Source organism: Aplidium turbinatum, chromosome 17 (genome assembly GCF_918807975.1).
Source record: "Aplidium turbinatum chromosome 17, kaAplTurb1.1, whole genome shotgun sequence".
Classification (NCBI taxonomy): Eukaryota; Metazoa; Chordata; class Ascidiacea; order Aplousobranchia; family Polyclinidae; genus Aplidium; species Aplidium turbinatum.
In genome coordinates this window covers 7,732,261-7,755,490 of record NC_137488.1, presented here as the reverse complement: position 1 = coordinate 7,755,490, position 23,230 = coordinate 7,732,261, and the positions used below count along the sequence as shown (strand labels likewise).

Below are 23,230 nucleotides of genomic sequence, written 5' to 3'. Positions count from 1 at the left end.
GGCTGGCATATGCTGCCCTTGGTTTAATACATTGATTGTCTGAACCATCTGTTAAATATAGGAATACGAATGGCGAACAACCTCAATGACTGCGGAGCAATGCCACCAGTCAATGCATGCCATATGGAAAGAACTTCTTTAAAGGGGCAGACAACCCCATTTTCAAATGCAAATTGAGAGTTGAAATACATAAAGGGGATATTCAAAAACACGTTGCACTTGTTTTTATGAAAAAGTACCCATTTGTTCTCGCGCAATCTTAAAACAAAGTTTTGGTTTTGCAATTCGAACACACGCCGCCTCAACTGTTGTCAAAATAAAATATTTGCTTACGTGACGTCATAACCAGACTTTGGCAAAAACATTTTGCTGGTTTAAGGTGTTGAGTGCAGCTGCAGATAAGGTTTGAAGCGTTGCAGCAGTAGATAAGATTATCACAAGTAAAAATTTTAGCTCAGATTTAGTTTATTGTAGCTTTGATACTAGATTACATCATTTTAGAGACCATACTACACATTTACACTAGGCCTTGCACTGTTTGCAGGAAACAAGCAAATGCGATTATTTTGCTTCAGTGCTACAGAATGGTTTTGATGGGATTTAGTAACAAGAGGTTTAGACAGTCAAGGGTTGTAGGGGCTTAAATTTATTTATTTTTCATCTTTAGTCATGTTTGTGTACTATCAGACATGTTTGTAGGCCTATCAGACAGGCTAAACTAATATGCCTACCTCAATATACGGTACATGCTTTCCCAGTGCCATACCTTACTTGAATAGATTAAGCTAAACCTGTTACAGTTTTATACTCATCATGACAAGTCGATGTGTTGTGTATGACTGTTCAGTGTTCATCTGGTGGTTCTTCATACAAGAAAATTGAAATGGGACAAGTTTGTAAACACCACAAGAGTATGGCCAGGAGCAACAGAGACCAGCATAATAATGCCCACTCCATTTCAAGGAAACAGATTTTCAAAATCTTCAATTTAACATGGGACTTGCCACACAGCATTAAACCGCAATGCATGCCCTTCAATTTTTTTCAAAAAAATCCATTTCAACAACTCTGCAACCTTTGGAGTCAAGGTCCAGTGGGGAGACAACTCCACAACAAAATTCCAATCCATCCCCATACGACCGGCTGTCAGGAAACGTCAAGTTCTTGAAGTAATTTTGAGTTAACAATAATGTTACTACATGTTTGTTATAAAGTACCGTACATAAATTGGGGAATGGGGAGTACTGTACCATCCTTGAGAAATTGTTTTTCATATAATTTAGAATATCTTCCGGCTAAGCCTATTACATTTTAGTTGCTGCCTGCTGGCATAGCGATTCCTATCCTAGCTACATGTAATTTTAAAATGATCCATCTATAACTCACCAAGTATATTAACAAAAACAAGTCCTTGACAAACTGGTGTTTATTTCATTTACTGGCTAGCACGATATGCAACGGTAATGTAACAGTACATAAATGTGAGTTTTCTTTATTAGCCTACTGTCTTGTAATCTTGAGTTGTATTGTGCTGTTTTGTAATGTGCTTTTTGTGTTCATAGTTGTCCTGGTATTCTGATGGGTCAAGCCAAACAAAAATCGTTATTTGTTATGCCGCAACACAATACAACATATCGGATTTTCGTGTTTGTTTGTCAAAAGGATGCCATGAAGCCAAGGAGTGTGGCAAAAGGTAAGAAATTTTAACTCTATAATAAACTAACATATGAAATAACGGGTGGCGATGATGTCGTCCCCTCATACATCATACATTGCTTGCTGCTTTTGAGAATCATGCTGCCAAAATGAGTTTCATTTGTAAAACTGCTTGTGTCTTGGTTGGTTTTGAATCTTTATCCTCGGACTGGCAAAGCCTTGATTGGTTATTCCTGGTAGTTTCGCATACTTGTGGAGGCTCTTGACACAGGGCTGGTTACCGAGATTAGCAAAGTTGAAGTTTTTCGATTGTTGAAGTGTTGTTGCCGGAGAATTCACTAGGTGCCACTGAATGGGAAGCAGTCCTGAAAGTGCGTTGCTCAAGCGCACACTCCGAGAGTCGAACTTGAGCCGGGCGCGTAACCACTGAGCTAACGGGGCGGGATGGGAAGGCCTATTATTGGTCAACATTTTTGTTACAGATTTGTTATAATAGATGTAATAAAAGATAAGTTTTTATTGGCTTGTGAGTGCAAACATCATTTTGGTCTGCATTTCTTTTATACTATGCATAGACAACTTGTAACTGCATTTCTTTTATACTATGCATAGACAACTTGTAACTGCTATTCATTCCAACAAGAATAGCAGCAGGTCTACCGCTAGGTTTCGGGTTAGCTATCCGAAAGCAAAGCATAAGGAATGAGGCTATTCTCTAAAAACGATCAAAGAAAACCCCACTTACCATAAGTTATCTATACACCATAATTTTATGAAATTAGCAATATTCCAAAACTGCTACTTTATAATATGTGTACTGTGTAGTTGTAGTATGTGATTACCCAGTCAGCAAAATCAATCATTTTTACATTGATTCAACGTTTTGCAGACGTTAAAACAATGTAAAAATGACGGATTTGACGCAAATTTTGTCATTTTATTATTCATTTATTTGACGCAAAATTCGTCATTTTTACATTGATTCAACGTTTGCAAAACGTTGAATCAATGTAAAAAGGACTGATTTCGTTGACTGGATAAGCATGTGCGGTAAAGTGAAATGTGTGCAGCAATCATTGTGACTACCATACATTTTTATTGATTTAAAATGCATTATCTTTTTTAAAGATCATGCCAAGAGCCTTTTGAAGATTGCATTGTGTGAAAGGGAAACATTGGCAGAACACCGAGAAGAATGGGAAAGCACACCTCTTTCCATGCATTTATGCTTAGACGTTTGCATCCAGATGTTTCTGATGCAATTGCATCTTATTTTTCACGGTTTTCTAACCAAAACCCGTCTTAAATGATGTAGCAAATGCAATACCTAAACGTGGGCAATCATGTTGTATTATATTCATGTAACCAAAAGTTGCTTTTAAATACGTTATAGGCACATTGTCTACAGACAATTTGTTCGGTGGATCTGGGGTTACCTTTGTCATTCAATCCGTGTGCCTCTGCCGTCATGCGTTGTTTCGGCTATTAGGTCGAAATTTTCAAGTGAACATAGAAAATATGTTGGATTTAAATTATCCTGATTTGAAATAAAAAGAAGTCACAATTCAAAGTCTGCTTCAAGAAAAGCTTTGCCGTGTGCATAGAGAGAGTGATTTTTGTACTTGTACACTAAAGTATACCTATCAGAGTTCTTGAGTAAATGTTCCTAGTTCTTTATAAACTAATATGGTGCTTGCCTGAAGCTAGTTGCTTTCGGTGTTCATTTTATCAACTACTAAGCTGCTTAAAATCGACATAAATAGTTCATTGCATTTGCTGGAAACGACACCATAAGCGATCTCTTACTCTGCATTTCAAATGCATCTTGCGTGAACATACGAGCAGCTTGTACCGTTATGACGTCACGTCCGATTATGGCACGGTTCAGTGAGCACGCGTCGCTCTGAAACTAAGGGCTAACTAAAACGGCCCTACAAAGGAAACGCAATGAAATTAAGGAAAAATTTCAACGACAACCACTTATTATACATCTCTAGAGCACTTACAAAGAAAAAAATCGAAAAGTATGGTTTGGGGTTTACTGCCCCTTTAAAGGCTGCAAAAACGTTAAACAATGCATGCAAGTAACACGATGACGTGAAATGGCTTAAAATATTAATTCTCGATTGAATCTGCCAAACTCTTTCTACGTGAAGCAAATATAGAAAACTGGTCAAGCAGAAAGTATCTCGAGGCGTCATATCAAATTTAAACAAAAATTTAACACTTCGTGACTAATAAGGCTAAATAATGGAAGCTGGCAAAGACATGCTCCATCTCAACTGAATAAACCTATCCTTTTTGCATTGATTCAACGTCTGCAGACAAGCAATGTATGTTAGCCAAGTAAGGATTTGTGTATACAAGGATATGTAAAAATCAATGTAACAAGGACAGATCAGGGATATCCTTGCTGGCACAACATGTGGCGAAACGCTATGTATTTAACGTTTTAACTTTGTTAAAGCAACAATATGATCAGTTTTACGAAAGAAAGTTGCACGTAAAAATCTCACCGAGCATGGAAACTTAATCCCAAGTAGCAAAATCCGTCATTTTTACATTGAATCAACGTTTACCGAAGTTGAATTAAGATTGAATTTTGAAGGTTGAATAGTCTGACTTTTAGCAAACATAACCCAATGATTATTAAGTCAACCTACTTGTTGTAAACTTTCGTTCTTGTTCCTTGTGGGAACACTAAAAGGCAATTCCTGCCGTCTTTGTTGAAAACCTCTAACGATATGTTCTGCAAGAAAGTGAGTAACCCTTTCAATGCAATGCATGGCTTTTTCACGTTTCACAAATCACTTTAAACGTTGTTTACAAACCAAGTTTTTATATTGACACCACGCCAAATAATAAATTGATTGAAATTTCTTTTCCTCATTGCCTCTTCGTTGGGTGACGTGGAAAAGATGTAAGTAGTTGTCACGTTTTAGATAGTGCCCACCATTAACACAAGTCTACAGTATCCTATTAGCCAGTTTGATAAACATTTATTGTTTGCATTTTCACATAAACTAGGTGGTCGTTGTCTAAATCAAATCGTACCTGCAAAAGGTACCGTCTCTTGTGGACTTCCCTGATGTCGGAGTAGGAAAACTTGCTGCACATCCTATCCGAGAATGATGAGTCGCTTTTCACAGTGTCTTGGTTTGGCATGGTGGAGGATGGGATGATGGGCTCGTGTCTAAGATAAAAGCAGTTTCGTTCGTGATGGCAATTTGTTTACAAACCGACCAGATGGTAACAAAACACAATAAAGCTTCAATTGTTAGAGATTTATCACTGGATGAGTGAACACTTTAAAGCCCAAACGACTGATTTGCTGTGTGGGTCGGCAAAGTAGCTTGTGTTACATCATTTCAACGTCTAAAAACAGCAGATTTTTTGGCGGGAAAGCTGTTTCTGTTTCAGCGTTTGGTTTTTTCTCTGTAGGGTCTTGAAAAACTGTAACAGCATATAAATATATCACACTGCAAAAGTGAAAACAAAACTCCCTCTTAAAACGAGGTTTAAATGCCACAAAAAGACATAAAAAATGACATAACATCAGCGTTCAAAACACGATATCACAAGTAATGACGTCAGAAGTTGCGTCATACATTGGGAAAAGCCAATACTCGCATCATTAAATCCATCATGTTCAACTTTGTGAATGAAAGCCATTATTGAGCTGGTACGTTCGTTATCGCTTTTTGAGGTGTTAGTTTAGAGATTGCCACTTTAAAATGAGCAAACTTAAAATTCGTTAACCATTTAAAATACAGGACGGGGCTAGTCTGTGATGATCAAGAAAGACGTGAGAGATCAACAATTAAGTCTTGTCAAGTAATTCCCCCAAAAAATTCAAATTTGCATTGTTTTTCTAAAATAGCAAAAACTTTCCATTTAAAAGCATTAGTAGCAAGAAATACAACACGCCTCAGCTTCTGTATATGGCGTTTTTTAATCATCTAACATGGAAACTACTAAAGACAAGTAGTGTGTTAATTGCTAGTTGTAGTATAATGAAAGATTTGTTATCCTATTAGTTCATCGTTTCTTATTTGAAACTAAGAATACACAACAAAGTTTAATTTTATTTAAATCAAAAAACAAAAATTTTTTTAAAAAAACTAACTACAACATTTTGGGTAACCTTTTTGTGTTTGAATAAAATGTATTTTAATAAACCCAGTGTTGCCACGTAGTTTATATGTTTGAGGTTTAACAAGGTACACTCTCTACCAAAAGCTTACAAATCTACTGCCAAGCAAGGCCATCACTTACTCCCCAGGCAGTGATGATATATCGCGGATTTCCCTGCTCTTCAACATGGTGAAGCCATCGATGATGTAATAATGCTCCTGTCCGAACAACAATAATCCTTCGTGCACGTCTAACCCTTGTATGCGCGCCGATCTGAACATACATCTGCAAGGAACAGCGATTGTAACGTTAATGCAACCTTCCATAACAATACTTCAACGTAAAAATATCTAAATTTGAGCAACAGCCAAATCAATGTTAACTCGAATTACGTTAAAAAACGGATCTTGCTTTCTGGCCGGAAGCGAAGCAAATGAGCATGAACTATGATGCAAAGCAAAACATAACTAAACGTTGCCTATAGGTTTAACAACGTGCTTTGATCGAACCTAAGCTAGAGCTAACTGCCAATCAAAACAACCTTTGAACTCTTATTTCATAAAAATTTCAGCGAGCAAAACAACGTCTAGCGACGTTGAAACGATGTTAAAACGGCGACTTTTGCAGACCAGGATGTTACCAAGAAACTTAAGAGAAATGACGAGTATCCTCGTGTTATGATTTCTACCGGTAAAAAACTGCTACTGGTACACGTTGCACATGAATAAGCGAAGTTGAAGTGAAAGTGTAAAAAATTAGATGAAAAAATACCTTTATAGAATGTTTACGTCGTACGTAGACTTTTTCATGGTCAGAAACGTTTTTATAAAGTAAAAATTACAGTCTACGTATGCTCCGCTGGTTTTCAGGTATCAGACGCCAGCTCAAACAGCAACGCCTCAATCGTTTATTGAAAGCACATTTTAAATCACTTTTATAAAATCCTTACTTAAAATCTACAAAGAAAAAACAAGACAAGTCGCCGCAAATAACTTGAACAGGAACCTCGCATAGCAAACCAAAGAACATACTTTTCTTTAAGAAATACGGACCATCTTCATATGTTTTTCATGCGAAGTCACGTAAAGGTTGCTGAAGAAAATAAGCAGTTTCAGCCTTCTTCATGTCAGCACTTACCTAATTTTTTCACCATTTTCCAGCAACTTCAAGATGGTTTGGTTGTCTTGCTTGTCTTTCTCTTGTGCTGCTGCAGCATCGGTCAAACTAGCCATGGAATCTGACGTTGGCATCTCGCTTTCTTGTTTCTTTGTTGTCGACTCTTCGCCTTCAAGTTGATTCGTATCTTCACTTGGTTCTGCGCTGTCTTTTTCATTTTCTGCATTGTCTTTTTCAACTGTGGCTTCTGTACCTTCAGTGTCTTGACCAGTCGTTGCGTCTCCGTTCTCATTACAATGGTCGAGGCTGAGCCCGCATATATCGCAGGCGATGTTTTCTTTACCACTCAATGTGTTCACTTTCAAACTGGTTTGAGATTGATTTGGTTGGCACTTTATGCAAAGGTTCAGCACCACCGCTTCATCGTTCACGTTATCAAGTTCATCTGCAAGTCAATAGTAGAACAAATGTCACAAAGGCGTAGAAGGAAATAGAAAGTAGAATATGTGCAAAGACTTGACTAGTCATCTTCAAAATACAACAAATGCATTACCAAGCCAACAAATGTCGCCGTTTTCGTAAAGTTTCAACGTCGCTAGATAATAACATTTTGAAAGCAAGTTTTGGTTTTGCTGTATATTTACATACAACTGCTTAACATAATCACACTTAGCTTTGAAGTAAACACAAATTTACTGCTGACATTACCTGATGACGATTCTGGGCCAATCGAGGACTTTTCCGCACCAGCCCCATCATTGACCGGTTCACGAGGAGGGCTGCTTCGGTTCTCGCTGTCTGGATTGTAGTAAGGGGAAAGGCAATTGACCCTTCTAAAATATTCCTTACTGTCTTTGCTGGTTGGCTTTTTGTGTTTTGAAAGCTGTTTAGCAAAAAAAGAAATGGAAGTTATCCAATACTAGACAACCAACTAACAACCTAATATAAGAAAGTGATCTTCTTGGGTACTAGACAAGAAATTTTTAGAAAATTAATACAACTTTTAGTGAAATAATAACCTATCAGTGGACTACAGCAAAATATTAATCCTTAACTTTGATTCTTTGAATTTCTACATCAAAACGAATCGATAAAAGGTTATTGGGCTTTTTACTGCATCATGTATAAAAATATGATGTAAGAGGAGTATGAAAATCTATTGGCATCGTGACAGTCATACATACAGTGGCAGTGCCTTCGGAGTGGGAATGAGCCCTGTGTGGGTAACGTTGATAAAACGTTTCGTCTCGCATCATACGCTTCCGCATGCGACATGGACCCTCGGTCGAGTCCAAAGTCCACTTGGTGAGGCTTTCTTCCTCCTTGGGACCCCAAACTCCCCGCTCCCTTGTCAATTCGGATGCAGTTTGATCCCATTCTTTCAGAGAGTATTGCTTCATATGTTTCTCTTCCTGCCATTAAAGTGCATCAAGTTTTATGTAAACTGCTGCGTTACTTTTGTACAATCTATATATTCCAATACCAATGACTATTTATATTGGGTGAATATTTTGAAGCTAAATTCTGGCAGTATTGGACACTTGAGAGCAATAAAGGTTTGATTGACCACTAAGTCTATATATGTACCGCTTGCTCAAAAAGAATTATTGGAAACACTAGATCAGTTTTTATAATGTGAAACTGTGATCAGGAAGTAAGCGACATATTACGATAGAAAACTCTGCGCGTAGTGCAAACATTTCATACATTTGAAATGAACAGACTAAGCAGCAATCATTGCATACCTCAGTGTAGTAACTTGTCTTTAATATTGTTTTAGTATTTTGATTAGCACATTTAATAAATCTTAACGCTTAAAAACCATATGTGCTTTTAGGCATTACTAAAAATCCATTAAAACATACCTTTTTAACAACGAACTATCACAAAATCCATAACAAAACACGACCGATTTTCTTCAATCAAATTGCTTGTGATTTTTTTTCTCACAGTACTTTTTCTTCACTGGTCATTAAGCCCGCACAACAATCACTTACTTGTTCATGCTCATTGTATTGCAACCGCACGAGACTTTGTACAACAGATATATGATTGAGAGTCCAGATGTGGCTGTCCTGCAAGGACAAGTAGAACGACATTGGTTAGAACAACATCAAAAACGGATATAAAAAAAATTATGTTACAATCTAATGTCTTAGTAAGCAAGTTTTCCTACTATATCGCTAAACCAATAAATTACTCGTAAATAAAATGAAACTCCTTGAAATCCATGTTCAGTCTTGGTAGGCTTTCTGTTCGGTAGACTGAAAGACGTACTCACAAAGCAGCAGAGTACTGTGCGAACAACCTTGTCACCATAAACATTGCCAGTGTAGTATTAAATTCAGGCTGTATAATGTGTCAACAGCAGCATGGTCTAAAACTATACAGTATATACTAACATTTACATGAAATATTTATAAACATACGCTAAATTGTGAAAATCTTGAAAAGCATCACAACCTGTAGAACAGTAAATCCACTGTCTTCTTCCAGTATAAATACATCACGCAGTCTTAAAGCTGACTCCAAGTCTTTTTTGAAATCTTCAATAAGATTGACCATTGTCTTGACAGGACTATCTCTTTGTAAGCTAGGAGATTGGAGGCTACCGCTTGAACTGTTCTGATCGGATGAAAATGACAGGGACATTCGTTTACGAGCCATCCATTCAAAGGGGGACGAAGATGGAGTGGAGGGGGTCACAGTGTCACGACAACTTTGTTCCGCTGAGCTGGTTTCTGGAGGAGTTTTAAAAATCAGCGGCTTGAACTGAAACATGGCTGCCTTCATTTGGCTGCTTTTGTCAGATGGTCTCGTCTTTTCAAATAAGTTAACTAATAAATAACAACACACTTGACTGATAATAAATAATTCAAAACTCTGAAATAAATCCGTTGCGTTTGTTCATGATATCGTCGCTAACCAGACATGCTACAGTGTAGGACACTGTCTTTCTAATCTTTCTTCTGCAGTAAATGAATGATAAAGCACACGTTTACTCATAAAAACACCTTTATGTTGAACAAAAAGCTACATTCGTCAACATACTCGAAGACGCACATATGCCTAAGGCAATTTACGCCAGTGTCAAAACTGCTTAATCAAGAGAGCTCACATTAACGCAAGTTTGTTAAAATGATTCGGATACAATTATTTTGTTAATTGACCAATGATTAAACCATTTATGGCGACACAAAACTCGACTGTCAATTTCAGCGTAGTTATTTACGTCATTAGCAATACAAAAACAATCATAGCGACGAGCATGCTCGGGTCTGTCGTCACTTTTAGACAACAAAGACGTTGAATCTGTGTCTACACAGTTCTCCTAACTGCTATGCCATTCTAGTGAATAACCTGTGTCGCGGTGCTGTAAACTTATACTTGGACTTAATCTAAAGAAAATTTCTGCTATACTAGAAGTTCTATTCATATAACTATTTCTTTCGGACTATACGAGCTTTAAACAATTATTACATTTAATGTGAAACAAAAATCTGTCTTCATATCGATCATACAATGTGCACTGGCTGCTTGATATAACATTCGGCCAACCAGTCACAAGCTTACAGCTACTACCATCCTCACTCTACCCATGCTTTGACAACAATATCACTGCAAGCTTATTCACAAATCCCAAGTGAAAACAAACGAACTCGAATAGGTTATTTGTCCAACTGCCTAAAACCCCGAATTGTGACGTAATCGATAGCAAAAAACACGCCAGACATGCAACAACAACAAACCGCTCGGGCTACAGCTTGAAGAAATGATCACAGTATGCTTTGCACGCGGTTTTGAATTGCTTTTTTCATTGTCGTATGTGTTTGTCTAGATCCGCGGTCAAACTGAGTTGGTGAGTTGCCTTACCAAGCAATAACATGATTTTCATAAAATCGTTCCAATATTAGCAAACGCAAAACTAATGTAAAATTTGGGCTTCGTCTGCCGGAAAAAATGGTCGAAGTGCAGGCCTGCAGGCAAGAAAGCAACTGTCGTGTTTCTGCCGCCAAAACAGTCTACTTGACTGGTTAACTGAGGAAGATAACATGAAACAACACAGATACAACAGCTGCGCAACAGTTCAGCAATTTGTTCTGATAGATTCATGTGATATCATAGAAATAAACCTTGCCTGTTATTGCTGTTGATATATTGCATTAACCTGGCTCAACTAAACAAAACGCCAGAATAAATTTGCTCCTGTCTCGTTTTAATCTGCACCACGCGGTCACTGTGACTAGGCAGACAAAATGCTGACAAAACAAACGCACACAAATTGGACTTGTGCAATATTTTGTTGTTGTACCATGTTGAAAGCGTCAAATTTATCTTAATAGTATAATAAAAACTTTCCTTGAAAACTTAAAAGGCATTTTACATAAGCGTAGTGGGCTACATTTTACGTTTGGCATAGTCATTTCACAAAGCAATTACTCAGAAATGTATACTCCGTTAAGTTATTTCAAAACTTTTGTTACAAGTGCTAAAAAGAAACTTATTCGCTTTCTTTGAGAAAGCTTTTTTTCTCGAGCCCCCATTTACAAACGTTTGGGTTCCTCTGACTCAAGTCTCATAGATGCTTTAACAGTTTAACTTGTTATATTCATTCACAGTGGTGGAGTCAATTTCAAGAGACACGCATGGTCAAGCCAATAGTGGCGAAAACTAAGTGACTGGAAAAGAGTTTATCTTTAGAGTTGATGCCAGTTAGCAATAACTGTGTGTTTGCATTGATTCAACGTTTGTAAACGTTGAAAAAATCATGGTCAAAGAAAAATTTTGATCAAAAATAAATCTAACAGTTGATAAGCCAAAAGATAACATAATCAAATTTTCAAAATTGGTTGAACGTTGTAGTGAAGTTCCAAGCTTAAATGGCCATCAAATGATGACAAAAAAATACGATCTTATGACATATTCCACTTAAATCTAAAACAATTGCTTCAAATTTTCATCGTGTGACTTGATTTGATATTGCCACAAAATTTAAAGTGAGATATGAACTGTAATTCCAACGCCTAAATAAAGGACTGTGTAGAACACAAATCTCAACGGAGGGGGCACACCTAATGTGTACCAGAGTAAGGTTTGCCTGGATTTTCAAGGGTAAGAAGAGATTAAAGTAACAAAACAAACAATCCCGTGCTTGTCAATGACTATGACTTTTAGAGATATGCTTTCATATTAACGCCACTTTAACCCTTTCAGACAAATATTCTACGTAAAAAGACAAACGCAATCAACCGATTAAAGTTTCCTCGCTCCAATTGTAAGCCGGTGAACACTAAAAAAATTTGCTGCTAAAAACTGCTAAAATTTAACTTGCCACTCGAAATCGTGAAGGACCCATTTTAGAGACAGTAGTAGTCTAATTGCTATGTGAAATTACATTCGTACAAAATCGGATACGCGCATAGATCGTCAGAAAATCTTCTTAACTCAACGAGGTTATAAGTCACAATAATACCGTAGGTCTCAAAGACAATCATTAAACAGCATTTTATCATCCCATCATGTAAAGTAACAATGGTAAAAATACATCAAAATGATGTTGATTCAACCGTATCAGATCGTACAGGTTGGGTGACTATTTCAAGAGAAATTCACTTCAACTTGGAGAAAAATACTTCAGACATTGAAGCCTGAACCTAGCTCGCAAAACACATCAACGAAAAAATGATGGATTTTATTAAATGCGCGCAAACTGATCTTTGAATTTGTGTTTTATTGTTTTTACGTCTAATCTGCGTTTTACAACGTTGAGTTGCATGTGGAGCAGTACCAGGCGGACAAGTGCGACAGGTCTCTCAATGGAAGTGGTTATTAAAAGGAATTAAAACCTAGGCAACAAAGAAATCCGTTGTTCCTCTAAATTAAAAATAATAATCTCTCTTTCAGACACCGCTCGCCAATTTCAACTGAACTTAATAATTATGCTGAAATTACTTCTTCGATGCAAAAACAATATAGGTTGTCTGAAGAACAAACTTTTACAGCGAACAGTTTATCAATAAACTGCTTTCACTTAGTGTTGAAATTGAAGTTGCCACGTTTAGCAAATATCGTAAACCAGTCACGGGAGAAAAATCGCTGAACACACAACTTAACGATGTAGAAAAAACAACCTCAGTCAAAGCCAAGTCTGATGGCGAAAATCAGTCTTTTTCGTATTGATTCAACGTCTGCAGACGTTGTGTAGAACAAAGTGACTTTACTAGTTAGGAGAGTTCTTTCAACAACATCGGCAAGATGTTAAACACAATGTTCTCTACCCGCTGTTGTTGATCTGAATCAACTTCAAGACACGGTCGATTAAATTGAATTTTATGTAGTTTGATACTGAAAGTAACTTTTCATATTATATCCTTCGGCCTGTGTCAACATCTTTTCATGTTGAAGATACATAAAACCGTGAAAGCTTTAAAAGAACAATCCGAACACATATTGCGGAACAAAACAAGGCTTTCAACATCGGAACCACCGAGAGTTTTCACAACCAAAAAGAACCAAACGCTCCTTTGTGAGGGCGGTTTTAAAACAACGAATTTTAATTATTATACACAATATCTGACACAGTGCCTATTGCACACATAAACATCAACGTAACTTTTAACAACGATGATTAAAAGTCAAGACGTCAGTTTATAAAACGGACGAAATACCATTCCTTTGAAAATAAAAAACAATGAAAAAAGACAGCTCGGTACTTCTAGTAATATATCTAGAGTAAAGTAAACAAATAATTGTTTCATTTTTCTATGATTTGAACTATTTCTGATGCAATCGTAAAGTTGAATAATTTCATTGTTTGAAAAAGTTTTACAAAAAAATGGTTATGAAAGCAAATCGCAAAGCAAAGGAGTACAAAATGACACTGCCATCAAAAATGAGGACTTAGTATTGATAAATATTAATCTAAATATTGCAAACTACAGATGTCATCAAAAAATTGCCACATCAATGTAAACTTTGATAAAAGTGATTGAAAGTCGTAAAATCTTTTAGTCCAGATTTTAAAAGGGACAAAATACAATTCACTTTAGAATGAAAAACGGTTAAAAATGACCGAAACTTCTAGTGTCAATTACCTCTTTTTACATTGGTTCAACATCTACAGACGTCAAAAAAGACTAATTTGTTTAAAAAAAAACATAAACTGCGTGTTAAGTACAAAACCATGGCATTGAATGAACGTAAAAACTGGCATACTTAATACAAACTCCAGGTGACCTACCTGAACAGTGATGTTCTTGCCCAGCTTGCTGGTGAATTCTTTTTTCGGTCTCCGTCCCCCTCCGAGTACGACGTTGCTCATTCGATGGATCAGTTTCTGAGGAAGAGAAAAACTGAAAAGTTGAAACATGACTCAGCAGAAAGTGACACAGCAAAAACCAACACACGGACGCTCAGATATTTTTCTTCGGTCGCATATTCGTCTACGGAAGTTTAACTATTGTAAAGAGAACCGATTTTTGCAAGCTGAATAGTAACATGATTTTTAAAGCAGACATGACTTTTCCTACAAGTCTAACCGACCTGCTGCTGGGGCGACTCTTTGCTGCCACCTGCCGTGCCTTTCTTTTCCATCAGCATGTAGCTCGTCCATGATTTCGCAGCAGCTTCTCGAATTTGTAGCCGCGCCGAATCCAAATTGGCTTGCTCGGAACCAAGGTCGTGAAAATTGACCTATTTTGGAGGAAACTTGTGTAAAATTAAAAAAACAAAAAAATCTTCTGCAAAACGTACAACTAAGCTCGTGAAAGTTGGGTTTAAAAAACAAGATTGATTGATGAGTTGTCGGAGCACCTTTGTGATTTAAAAATCACATCAAATTTCAACGCGCGTCAAAAACTAACCTTAAACGTTTCTGTCAAGATATCTTTCTTTGTGTTTATCAATTCGCTCCATACTCTTGCCGAAGCATTACTAAGCAGGAGTTGTCCTTTCTCCTGGGGGGTAGATGGCACCCCCGGAATGAAATCGGGCGCAACATCTGCAACAAAGATTTTAAACTTTTGTAAAATCTACGACATAGATTACTACCAACATTTTAACCTATAGCGGTGAGTGTCCTTTGTTCTGGACGTAAAGCCACTTTTTAAAAACGAATTCGTATCTGAAAATACTTGTTTTTGCTTCATTGGGTCGACTTCTAAAGTTAATCAGCCTTCTGCTATACAAAAAAAGAACAGAAACCATAGATCATGTAAATAATTGTGATACTATGTTTAATCACGAAATGGTGCACTTGCAGCACTTAAAAGTATTAGGATTAATAATTCAGCCAGATACTTTGAGACGCTGCGACTATGCTATCAGAAAGTAGGCATAATTCTAAATAGAGATAAGGGCAGATTAACACAGAATCAACTTCATTTGGGATTGTCACAAATGTGGACCACCAAGTTATCAATTGCTTCACTGACAACCACTAACAAAACCTTGAGTCAAAACTCACCGGATTCGATCGATGGTTGCTTAGCAACGTCGGTCACGTGCCATGTCGTGTTACTTTGTTCGGCTTCAAGACCGAATTCTCTCCCTCCGCTGAAATACAGTGCAAGGCATCAAAACAATGTGTGACAATGCTAAAACAACCAAAAAAACAACACGCCATGAAAATAGAAAAATCTGCTGTTGATGTTTTTAACAAACGATGAATCTGGCAAAGCCATGATGACAAATAAACACGAAACTGGATAAAAGAAGATGACAAAGTTATTATGACTTTACCTGTCGCCGGATATCATGAAGAGGCAATGGGCCAGTGAAGCAAGGAAGGCAGCATCACGACATTTCGGACCAAACACAATACTTCTGCAAGTAAACAAGTTGTCTCAGCATGGCAAGGTAGGCAATCTGCCCGTTCACAATCTGACGCGTTCATTTTCTACTCAAATGTGCCATCCTGACCAGCAAATCAGTCATTCTTCACATTGATTCAACGACTGCAGACTTTGAATCAATGTAAAAAAATGACTGATTTTCTAGCTGGGATGGTAATACCGCCATATGAGTTTCTATAGATCGTTTTGAGAGTTTTTCTCCAACTTGGAGTAAAATTAATGAATAAACTGCATCGTTCTGGCATTCATTTGACGTTTGCACACTTGTTTTGGTAGCTGGCTAAATGTAACATTGAACTACGTTGTACAACAGCAACAAAGTTTCAAACTTGATGTGCTATGACTGCTTGGATGTGCTGCCGAGGAACGCCGTCTTTTTGTGGATTCAACGTCTGCAAACGTTGGGTTAATGTAAAAAGGCGGAGTTTGCGAAATTTTATGAGTTTCCAACTCACCTGTTGGTAGTGAGGCAATGCAACGCATCCAGGACCCCCATCTGCTCCGATATGGTGAAGTGGCGACGAGAGAGCTGGTACAAGATGATCCGGAAGAGACTCTTGTACAAGCTAGTTAATGCGTGCGTGCTTGCTGGAATCAAAAATTGTCGTATTCAGCGTAAATTCAACAAATTATGTAGTACCAATGTAATCTTCAGACACTTTAACAACGTTGAACACCGAACATATAAGAGATGTTTAAGAGATAGCATTGCAAGAAATGAACTCACATTTTTGTTGACAGATTGTTATAATTTTTGTGATGAAATAGAAAATCTTCTTGCAATCGTCAGTAAACAAACCTGAAAAAAAATTTGATTATGAAAAATTACAAAGTTAACAAAACTCTAAAAACTGCATGAATATTTATCAAGTTCTGTAAATGGCTTTCGCCACAGAAATTCATCTTCCAAAAAGTTTTGCAACCGTATTTCTTTTTAGGTCACACCTTGCCACACTTTGTCCACGATCCTGGCAGCGAGATACGTGACAGAGGTGGCACAATGATAGGACTTGATCAGATCTTCCAGGTTTGGCACTTGGTGGTCCATAAACTGAATGATGACGTCAGTGACGTATTCATTCATGCACGTAGACGAGGACTTGTCAGATGGCAACTAAACAAAGTTTAGGATGAACTAAGATACACGAAACAACAGCAACAGACCAAGAAAGCATCCACACTAAATGCATATCGTCACGCAAGTCCTATCCCAGATAGCAAAACCCGTCATTTTTGCATTGATTTAACGTCTGCAGACGTTGCAAATGCAAAAATGAGGGGTTTTGTTGTCTGGGACGAGAGGGGTCTAAAAAGCACGTGACGACGAGGCCACGCGTGGAATATGAGACTACACAAAAGGTATTTGGTGAATCTCTCATATGAGGCTCAACCTAGCAATTAAAAGGTGTCTGTTTTATTGCTGGTATTCAAAAATGATGCAAAAATGCAATTTTTTACAGCTTGAATTTATGACCTACACCGCTTCATTTGACAACCCTGTCGCAAACAGATGTGCCATGATGGCCATGTAATCACAGCATCTTGGTGGTTAAAACGACGTCATTACCTCCAAAATGACGTCGACTACGTTGATGTTGGACTTGTTCTTCTGAGAGGTGATCGAATCCCAGAGGAGTCTGCAGATGAAATCATGAAGAGCTTTGGTGGCCGGATGTCCTGTTAGCTTCGTCTCTTGCTCAAAAGGAAGAAATCCTTCCAAGGATAACAATTGCTTGGTAGATGATTCCTGCGGTGAAAAGACAGTAAAGTTATTAAATTTGCTAGGTTACGTAGATGCAACGTTAAGATAACATCGAATAAAAACATAAACTTAAATTCGCAATTGAATCCGTCGATTTTAACTCACATCTGTTGCTTCATGAACGCACAAAAACAAGATTCTTTACTCGCATAAGTTTGACCTACCGTTGAAAAAGACACTGTGTTGTCTGGAGGAAAGAGAGCTAAGACGAAGGACGTCAAAAACTCGGATGAAAAAAACATGGTGGAGAGTTGAGAAATATCTTCTTGATAAATCCATGTTAATGATCCTACAATGGTAGCTGCGTCTTTTATGATCCAAGAGTCTTCATCCTTCGCTTTCCAATCCTTGGTAGAAACAAGTCAAGAGTTGCAAAATTTGAAAAAATCTCATAAAAATTCAAATATTTCTAGTAATAGTAATTTATAAAATATAAATTTTCCACCTATGAAAGCCTCATCACAAGTTTGACCGGCAGTGTAGTTTTCTTGTAATGTTTTAAAACCATTGATATTGATCCTAGTTAACGGTTGAAAGTTGATGGTTTCTGCTTTCCTACTAAACATAGGCAAATTATGATTAAGTCATGTTACTATTCCATCCACTAGGTCCAGACAAATGGTAGATTACTCTAAAACGCAATTCTCGAACCAATATTACTTGATCTTCATTCCCTAGTTGACACTATTTAACTGGTTGCAACATAACTGACTAATGAAAGTCGAAAGACATGAAACGATGAACTAAATGACATTGCTAGCCAATTTCATATCGATTTAACGTCTGCAGGCGTTGATGTGCGGTCGGTAAAGACAGAAGCAAAGAAATTAAAGCACCTGGTGCAAGATTTGCCTCAACATAACATTGATAAGTTGCAAGATCTCAATACTCAATGTCTTGAGTGTGTCGCTCAGCTTGGCGTGGCGAGTGCTGAGATATGTTTGCATATCCTCCATTGTGAACTGGAAGCAAAAAAATAACATTTGCTCGTGAAACAATAAAAAGCATCCTGTAACGATGGAAAACGTAATTTATAATGGTAGTCATAAGATTTAACTGCAGACAGTGGCACATCGTTTCGGCCTTTTGGCTTCGTCAGTGCAGTACGTACACTGGGTATGGCCATGAAGGCAGCGCCACATCCATAACGCGAACTATGTTCCTGGGAGCTGTCTATGACCATGACGAAAAAATAATTCATTCACTTTCAGTAATGATGTTCAGTAGAATAGAATATATTCAAGCGGATTTGAATCCGTTTAAAGATTTTATTTTCTTATAAACAAATAAACAAGCAATTTCGACAGATCGCAGCATCAGCTGAAAAGCTGCTCAAATTATTTTCTAAATTTATTTATCACTAACATTTTTGGAAGCAGCAGAAGAACCATATTCCCCCACAAGGAATCGAAAGAGGATTTCAAGAACTTGAGGTGAAGAAGCGTGGAAAGACATCAGACGTTGCAGGGCTAAAAAGCCAGGCACCGGTACAGCTTCTGGCAACACAGCAGGATGGCAGCCAATCGCGGCAAAGTCGTTGGTTGATTGAAGATTGAAGCCTGGATGAGACGAGAAAAACGATGTTGATTGACCTCGAGTTTGCTTGCTTGGTGATCTCGATGTAAGTTTTATTCTCCTTCTCTCGCATGAAACACTTGCTTTCGTAGTGCGACTACTTGATTTCGAATATAACTTCGTTCAAGAAGCAGAATGTAAAATTTAAAAATAGCGAGCCTAGCGATTATCTGCACACCTTGAATCGACTTAAAACAACGACTACTTTTCTGGCTGGAAAATTGACATTGAAAGTCAATCTAATTTACGAGCGAACGTACGACGTTGAATCAATGCAAAAAACACTTGATGTGCTCTCTGAGGATATAGAGCATGAGCTTTTCAACTAACGTGTTTTTAGAGTATAGAGCACTCTTTGTTTGTTTGAACAAAAAGCAAATAGTGACAAGCAGAAGAAACCCACCCAAGAGTGACTCCTCCTTCTTGTCGAGTAGGACACTTGTTCCCTGGAGCCAACTTCCAAAATTTTCCCCGGATCGAAATCTTTCAATGATGGACATCACTGAAGAGTATCCTGGGAGTCCGGTGGATGGGAGGGGAGCTGTGGAAGATGCGGCGGTACTGCTGCTGATGGATGTTGAGTAAGAACACTGCAGGATGGTAAACAGGAGTCGAAGAGTCAATGTGACAGTGGAGTGGTGGAGGTGGGATTGGAGGAACAGCATGACCCAATCAAATCCAAGGCAGGTTTCCACTTTTTCACAAAACCTTAAAAACAAAATGTCGAAAATTTAATCACTGATAAGAATTATGACGCTGAACTGCCACATCTCAAGGAAAACGTCGTCAACGTAAGTACATCCAAACCATCTTCTTGGTTTCAACGATGCTACTAATGAAAAATGCTTCACAAAAGTATCCATCAAAATGAATACGATGGACTACTGATGGCGGCGGAATTATCGAGTCGTTTAAAAGTATTTCAAAAATAGACAGAGAGGACACTCACGTCGTGTTTCCTTTGACTGCCATGACACATTTCAAAAATAATTCCAGAATTATGTTTCGAAGATGTATCGTCCTTTTGCTGAGAACGTTTTCATCCACTTTGCCTTTTTCTTCACTCTCTGAAATGTGAAAACCCAATAACGTACCTGAAAATACTTTATAGGCTTGAACATGCCAGCTGAGACTGACAGTATTCCAACTCGGATCATGGCCACCTAAAGATATGGCCTGATTTGTCACATTTTGCAGAAATTTCCAGGTTTTTCTAACTTTGGGCGAACGTTTAAATAAATTTTTCTAAAAATTATATTTTTATGCTTTCTTTATTCTTTTCCCCAGATGACACAATAGGTTTTAACATCCTCAAATGTTGAAAAACAAAGAAAATTTGATTTTGTAAATTTTAATCAGACTGTTCATTTTCAATAACAGTCTGATTTAGCGTTTTTCAACTTACTTTTTCTCATTTGCTACTGCTTCTCCAAGGCAACAAAAAAGTTTTTTGTCATTAGGAAACCGCAAAAAGTAAAAACATCTCAAAAAATGTCAGACAAGCACTAGCAGTAGCTGTAATCAAAATCTGCAAAATGTGACAAATCAGGCCGCATTTCCAGGTGGCCATGCTCGGATGCACCGGAAGATATTGAAATCTTTATAAAAAATAAACAGGATGATACAAAAAAACAGATAAAAATATGGAAATTTAACGATCAAGTACTTTTTCACCACTCCCAATGGAAGCATCCGTTGTATTAAACCTTATTCAGATTGAATTGGATTTTTTAAAACTGAAGCGACACGTTGAAGCAAGTAAGATAGTACCGACTTTGGTCACTTGACTGCCAAACTGCACTATGCATTTTAACATAGAAATAGAGAAACAATGGATAGAATGACTGCAAAATTTAAAGCTTTGAAGCAAACCTGAAAAATCTTGACGGGGATTTGAGAGCAGCATTTCCTTTTCCGATAAATTTGGCGAAGTTATCAAGCTGACAGCAAATTGGGCAAAACTGGAAAAAAGAGATTCATGTTAGCTTTGCAGGGATGTCTTTTATAAACTCTTGCGAAAATGCTTCGTGAAACGCAACGCGTGTAAATGAACGATAACTGCTCCCAAACCTTCATGTGCGGCTTTCAGTTGGTGCAGCGAAAACAGTTTCAAAGCAGTGGTGCAAAAGCTTTGCTGAGTGGGTTGTTCTCTCAGATCGGATTTCTTACAACTGAAGACTAGAGAAAAAAACTCAGTGCCTTTTTTACAAGGTTTTCAACATGACTCGGTAGTTTTCAGCGTTTAAACAAAAAATCAATGGCGCAGCAGTTTGAAAAAAAAGTTAAGTACGGTTAACAAAATATCGAAATCAAACATGAAACTAACCAAATAATGTCTTTGTTGTGAGTTTTCGTGTTGAAAATCGCTTGGATGACCTTCATAATGGAGTTGATAGTTGTGTACGAGAGACTGGCGTCTGAATAGAGGAAATTGACGCACCGTTGCACGAAGTTGAATCCAGTGATTATTGTGTGGCTGGCCTGGGGATCACTGAAACAATTCCAAACGTTTCTCATCAAATAAAATCTAGATAAAGAACTGCAAAAGTTGGAAACCCGTCTGTTATAAATTGTTAGTTTGGTGAAAAAAGCTAAAGTAGTAACGTGAAAAAACTCAATATTTTTTATTGTAAAAAAATCGGTCACATTATGTAGATGGGCTTGCTCGGTTTTTCAAGACAAGAGATGTTATGCATGAATTGGAACATGCGTGCAGCAGGGCCCTCTTAATAAAAAAAAGTAATTTTTTTCGTCAAACATTTGAATATTTTGTGAAGTTTTTCCAGCTAGGTTAAGTAATTTTTAGTAAATAAATTTTGCTTCATTTAAAGAAGCTCTATAAAGCAAAGATCACCTGGATTCAGTTAGAAGTTCATAAAAATGATCAAAGAGAGATCTATGGAGCTCCTGCGGTGCATTGTGCCACAGATCCAGATCACATAGAAGGTTCTCGAATGCAGAGCGGTTGGAAACGGAGGTGGAGACCTCTTGACCGGTGTCCACGGTTCCGGCGATTGAAAACGTTAAATGGAGAATGTGGCTGTTCAGCAAATGCTTCTTCTCCTTTAAGTGCATTCCCAGTGCCTGTGATGATTTCGATACGTTTCGATATGACGCTAATACGTTAGAATTTGAACATGACACGTAGGGAGGATGGAGAAAAAATGCGCAAAAAGTATCAAAATGCGCAAAAAGTATCAAAAGATGTGGAAAAAAGTACAAGAGCAAACCTGATATCCTTTGGTCTGCTCGACCTCCTTCACTGCTCGATCGTCGCTTTTTAGAACACAAACTAAAAACTTGACCGCTGCATATAAGCCCTCAACGTCGGTTGCCATGGCAACAAGGTAGAGCGCCACCGAGATGCCACCAACGTCCTGAAAACATAGTTAAGAAAGTTTGAAGTAAAATAATGCGAAAGGCAAAACATGACGACCTAGACAGCAAATTAATGTAAAAAAACGTTTTTCTATGTGGGGACTGGGGAGGTGATGCGATCTTCCTGATTCTAAACATGTAATGAAAATCAGATGCAACTACATTCTTAGGTAACGAAATCACAAGTCGATCAAGTCAACTTTGTTCTGTCTTGTTTACAGTGTAAAAACCTCCACAAACTAAAGCTCATCTGGTATGATAATGAAGTTTCTACTGTACCTGTAAAACTCTGCCAACGCCTTTATGAATAAAGTATCTGGGGGCATCCTTGTATTTCCTGCCCAAAGCAAAGGCGCCAATAGATCGTGCTGCACCAGGTGTATGGACGCAAGCATTGGGATAGAAATCTATAGGCGCTTTCTTTTGATTCTTCTTGATGTTCAACTGGAGAAAGACATGCGGTACATTTACAACCAGTACAGATAGTATAAGGGAAAGACTTTCCGTGGTTTAACATTGCAAACATCAATCAATCGGCATAAGTTGGTAGATGATACTGTGTGTTCTTGGTCGATTTCACTTGTTGTTTTTTTAATTTTTAAACATAATATAGAAAAATGTGCAAGGGACACCTTTGTTAATCTTTGGTGACAGTCTAATTATTCTAGTTTTAGTTTTAATACAAACAAAGGTGAACGAAAACCAATGAAATTGATACGTCACCAGGTGGCCCATATCAAAATTTATTCAGAAAACA

The 23,230-nt window shown here is 37.6% G+C and overlaps 2 protein-coding genes across 2 annotated transcripts in view; one reads left to right on the top strand and one right to left on the bottom strand.

The window, feature by feature from the left end:
- The window catches only part of LOC145786972 (WD repeat and FYVE domain-containing protein 3-like), a 51,545-nt gene that overhangs the window by 8,731 nt on the left and 19,584 nt on the right, over positions 1-23,230 (bottom strand). Inside the window, exons 27-52 of the mRNA XM_082598723.1 lie at positions 22,753-22,917; positions 22,326-22,472; positions 21,950-22,179; positions 21,422-21,586; positions 20,968-21,056; positions 20,045-20,162; positions 19,499-19,803; positions 18,886-19,079; positions 18,357-18,482; positions 17,685-17,867; positions 17,326-17,505; positions 16,704-16,872; positions 16,486-16,557; positions 16,214-16,346; positions 15,646-15,729; positions 15,371-15,459; positions 14,769-14,905; positions 14,449-14,598; positions 14,147-14,242; positions 8,904-8,981; positions 8,091-8,318; positions 7,615-7,789; positions 6,928-7,351; positions 5,932-6,075; positions 4,711-4,849; positions 4,320-4,405 (exon numbers count right to left, since the gene is read on the bottom strand). Coding sequence (XP_082454849.1) covers positions 4,320-4,405; positions 4,711-4,849; positions 5,932-6,075; positions 6,928-7,351; positions 7,615-7,789; positions 8,091-8,318; positions 8,904-8,981; positions 14,147-14,242; positions 14,449-14,598; positions 14,769-14,905; positions 15,371-15,459; positions 15,646-15,729; positions 16,214-16,346; positions 16,486-16,557; positions 16,704-16,872; positions 17,326-17,505; positions 17,685-17,867; positions 18,357-18,482; positions 18,886-19,079; positions 19,499-19,803; positions 20,045-20,162; positions 20,968-21,056; positions 21,422-21,586; positions 21,950-22,179; positions 22,326-22,472; positions 22,753-22,917 — 4,106 coding nt within the window. The remainder of the gene's footprint in view (positions 1-4,319; positions 4,406-4,710; positions 4,850-5,931; positions 6,076-6,927; positions 7,352-7,614; positions 7,790-8,090; positions 8,319-8,903; positions 8,982-14,146; positions 14,243-14,448; positions 14,599-14,768; positions 14,906-15,370; positions 15,460-15,645; positions 15,730-16,213; positions 16,347-16,485; positions 16,558-16,703; positions 16,873-17,325; positions 17,506-17,684; positions 17,868-18,356; positions 18,483-18,885; positions 19,080-19,498; positions 19,804-20,044; positions 20,163-20,967; positions 21,057-21,421; positions 21,587-21,949; positions 22,180-22,325; positions 22,473-22,752; positions 22,918-23,230) is intronic.
- LOC145786708 (uncharacterized) lies at positions 192-3,220 on the top strand. Its single transcript, XM_082598429.1, has 3 exons — positions 192-1,169; positions 1,563-1,693; positions 2,785-3,220. The coding sequence occupies exons 1-3, from the start codon at positions 1,024-1,026 to the stop codon at positions 2,964-2,966; spliced, it is 459 nt and encodes a 152-aa protein (XP_082454555.1). The 5' UTR covers positions 192-1,023; the 3' UTR covers positions 2,967-3,220.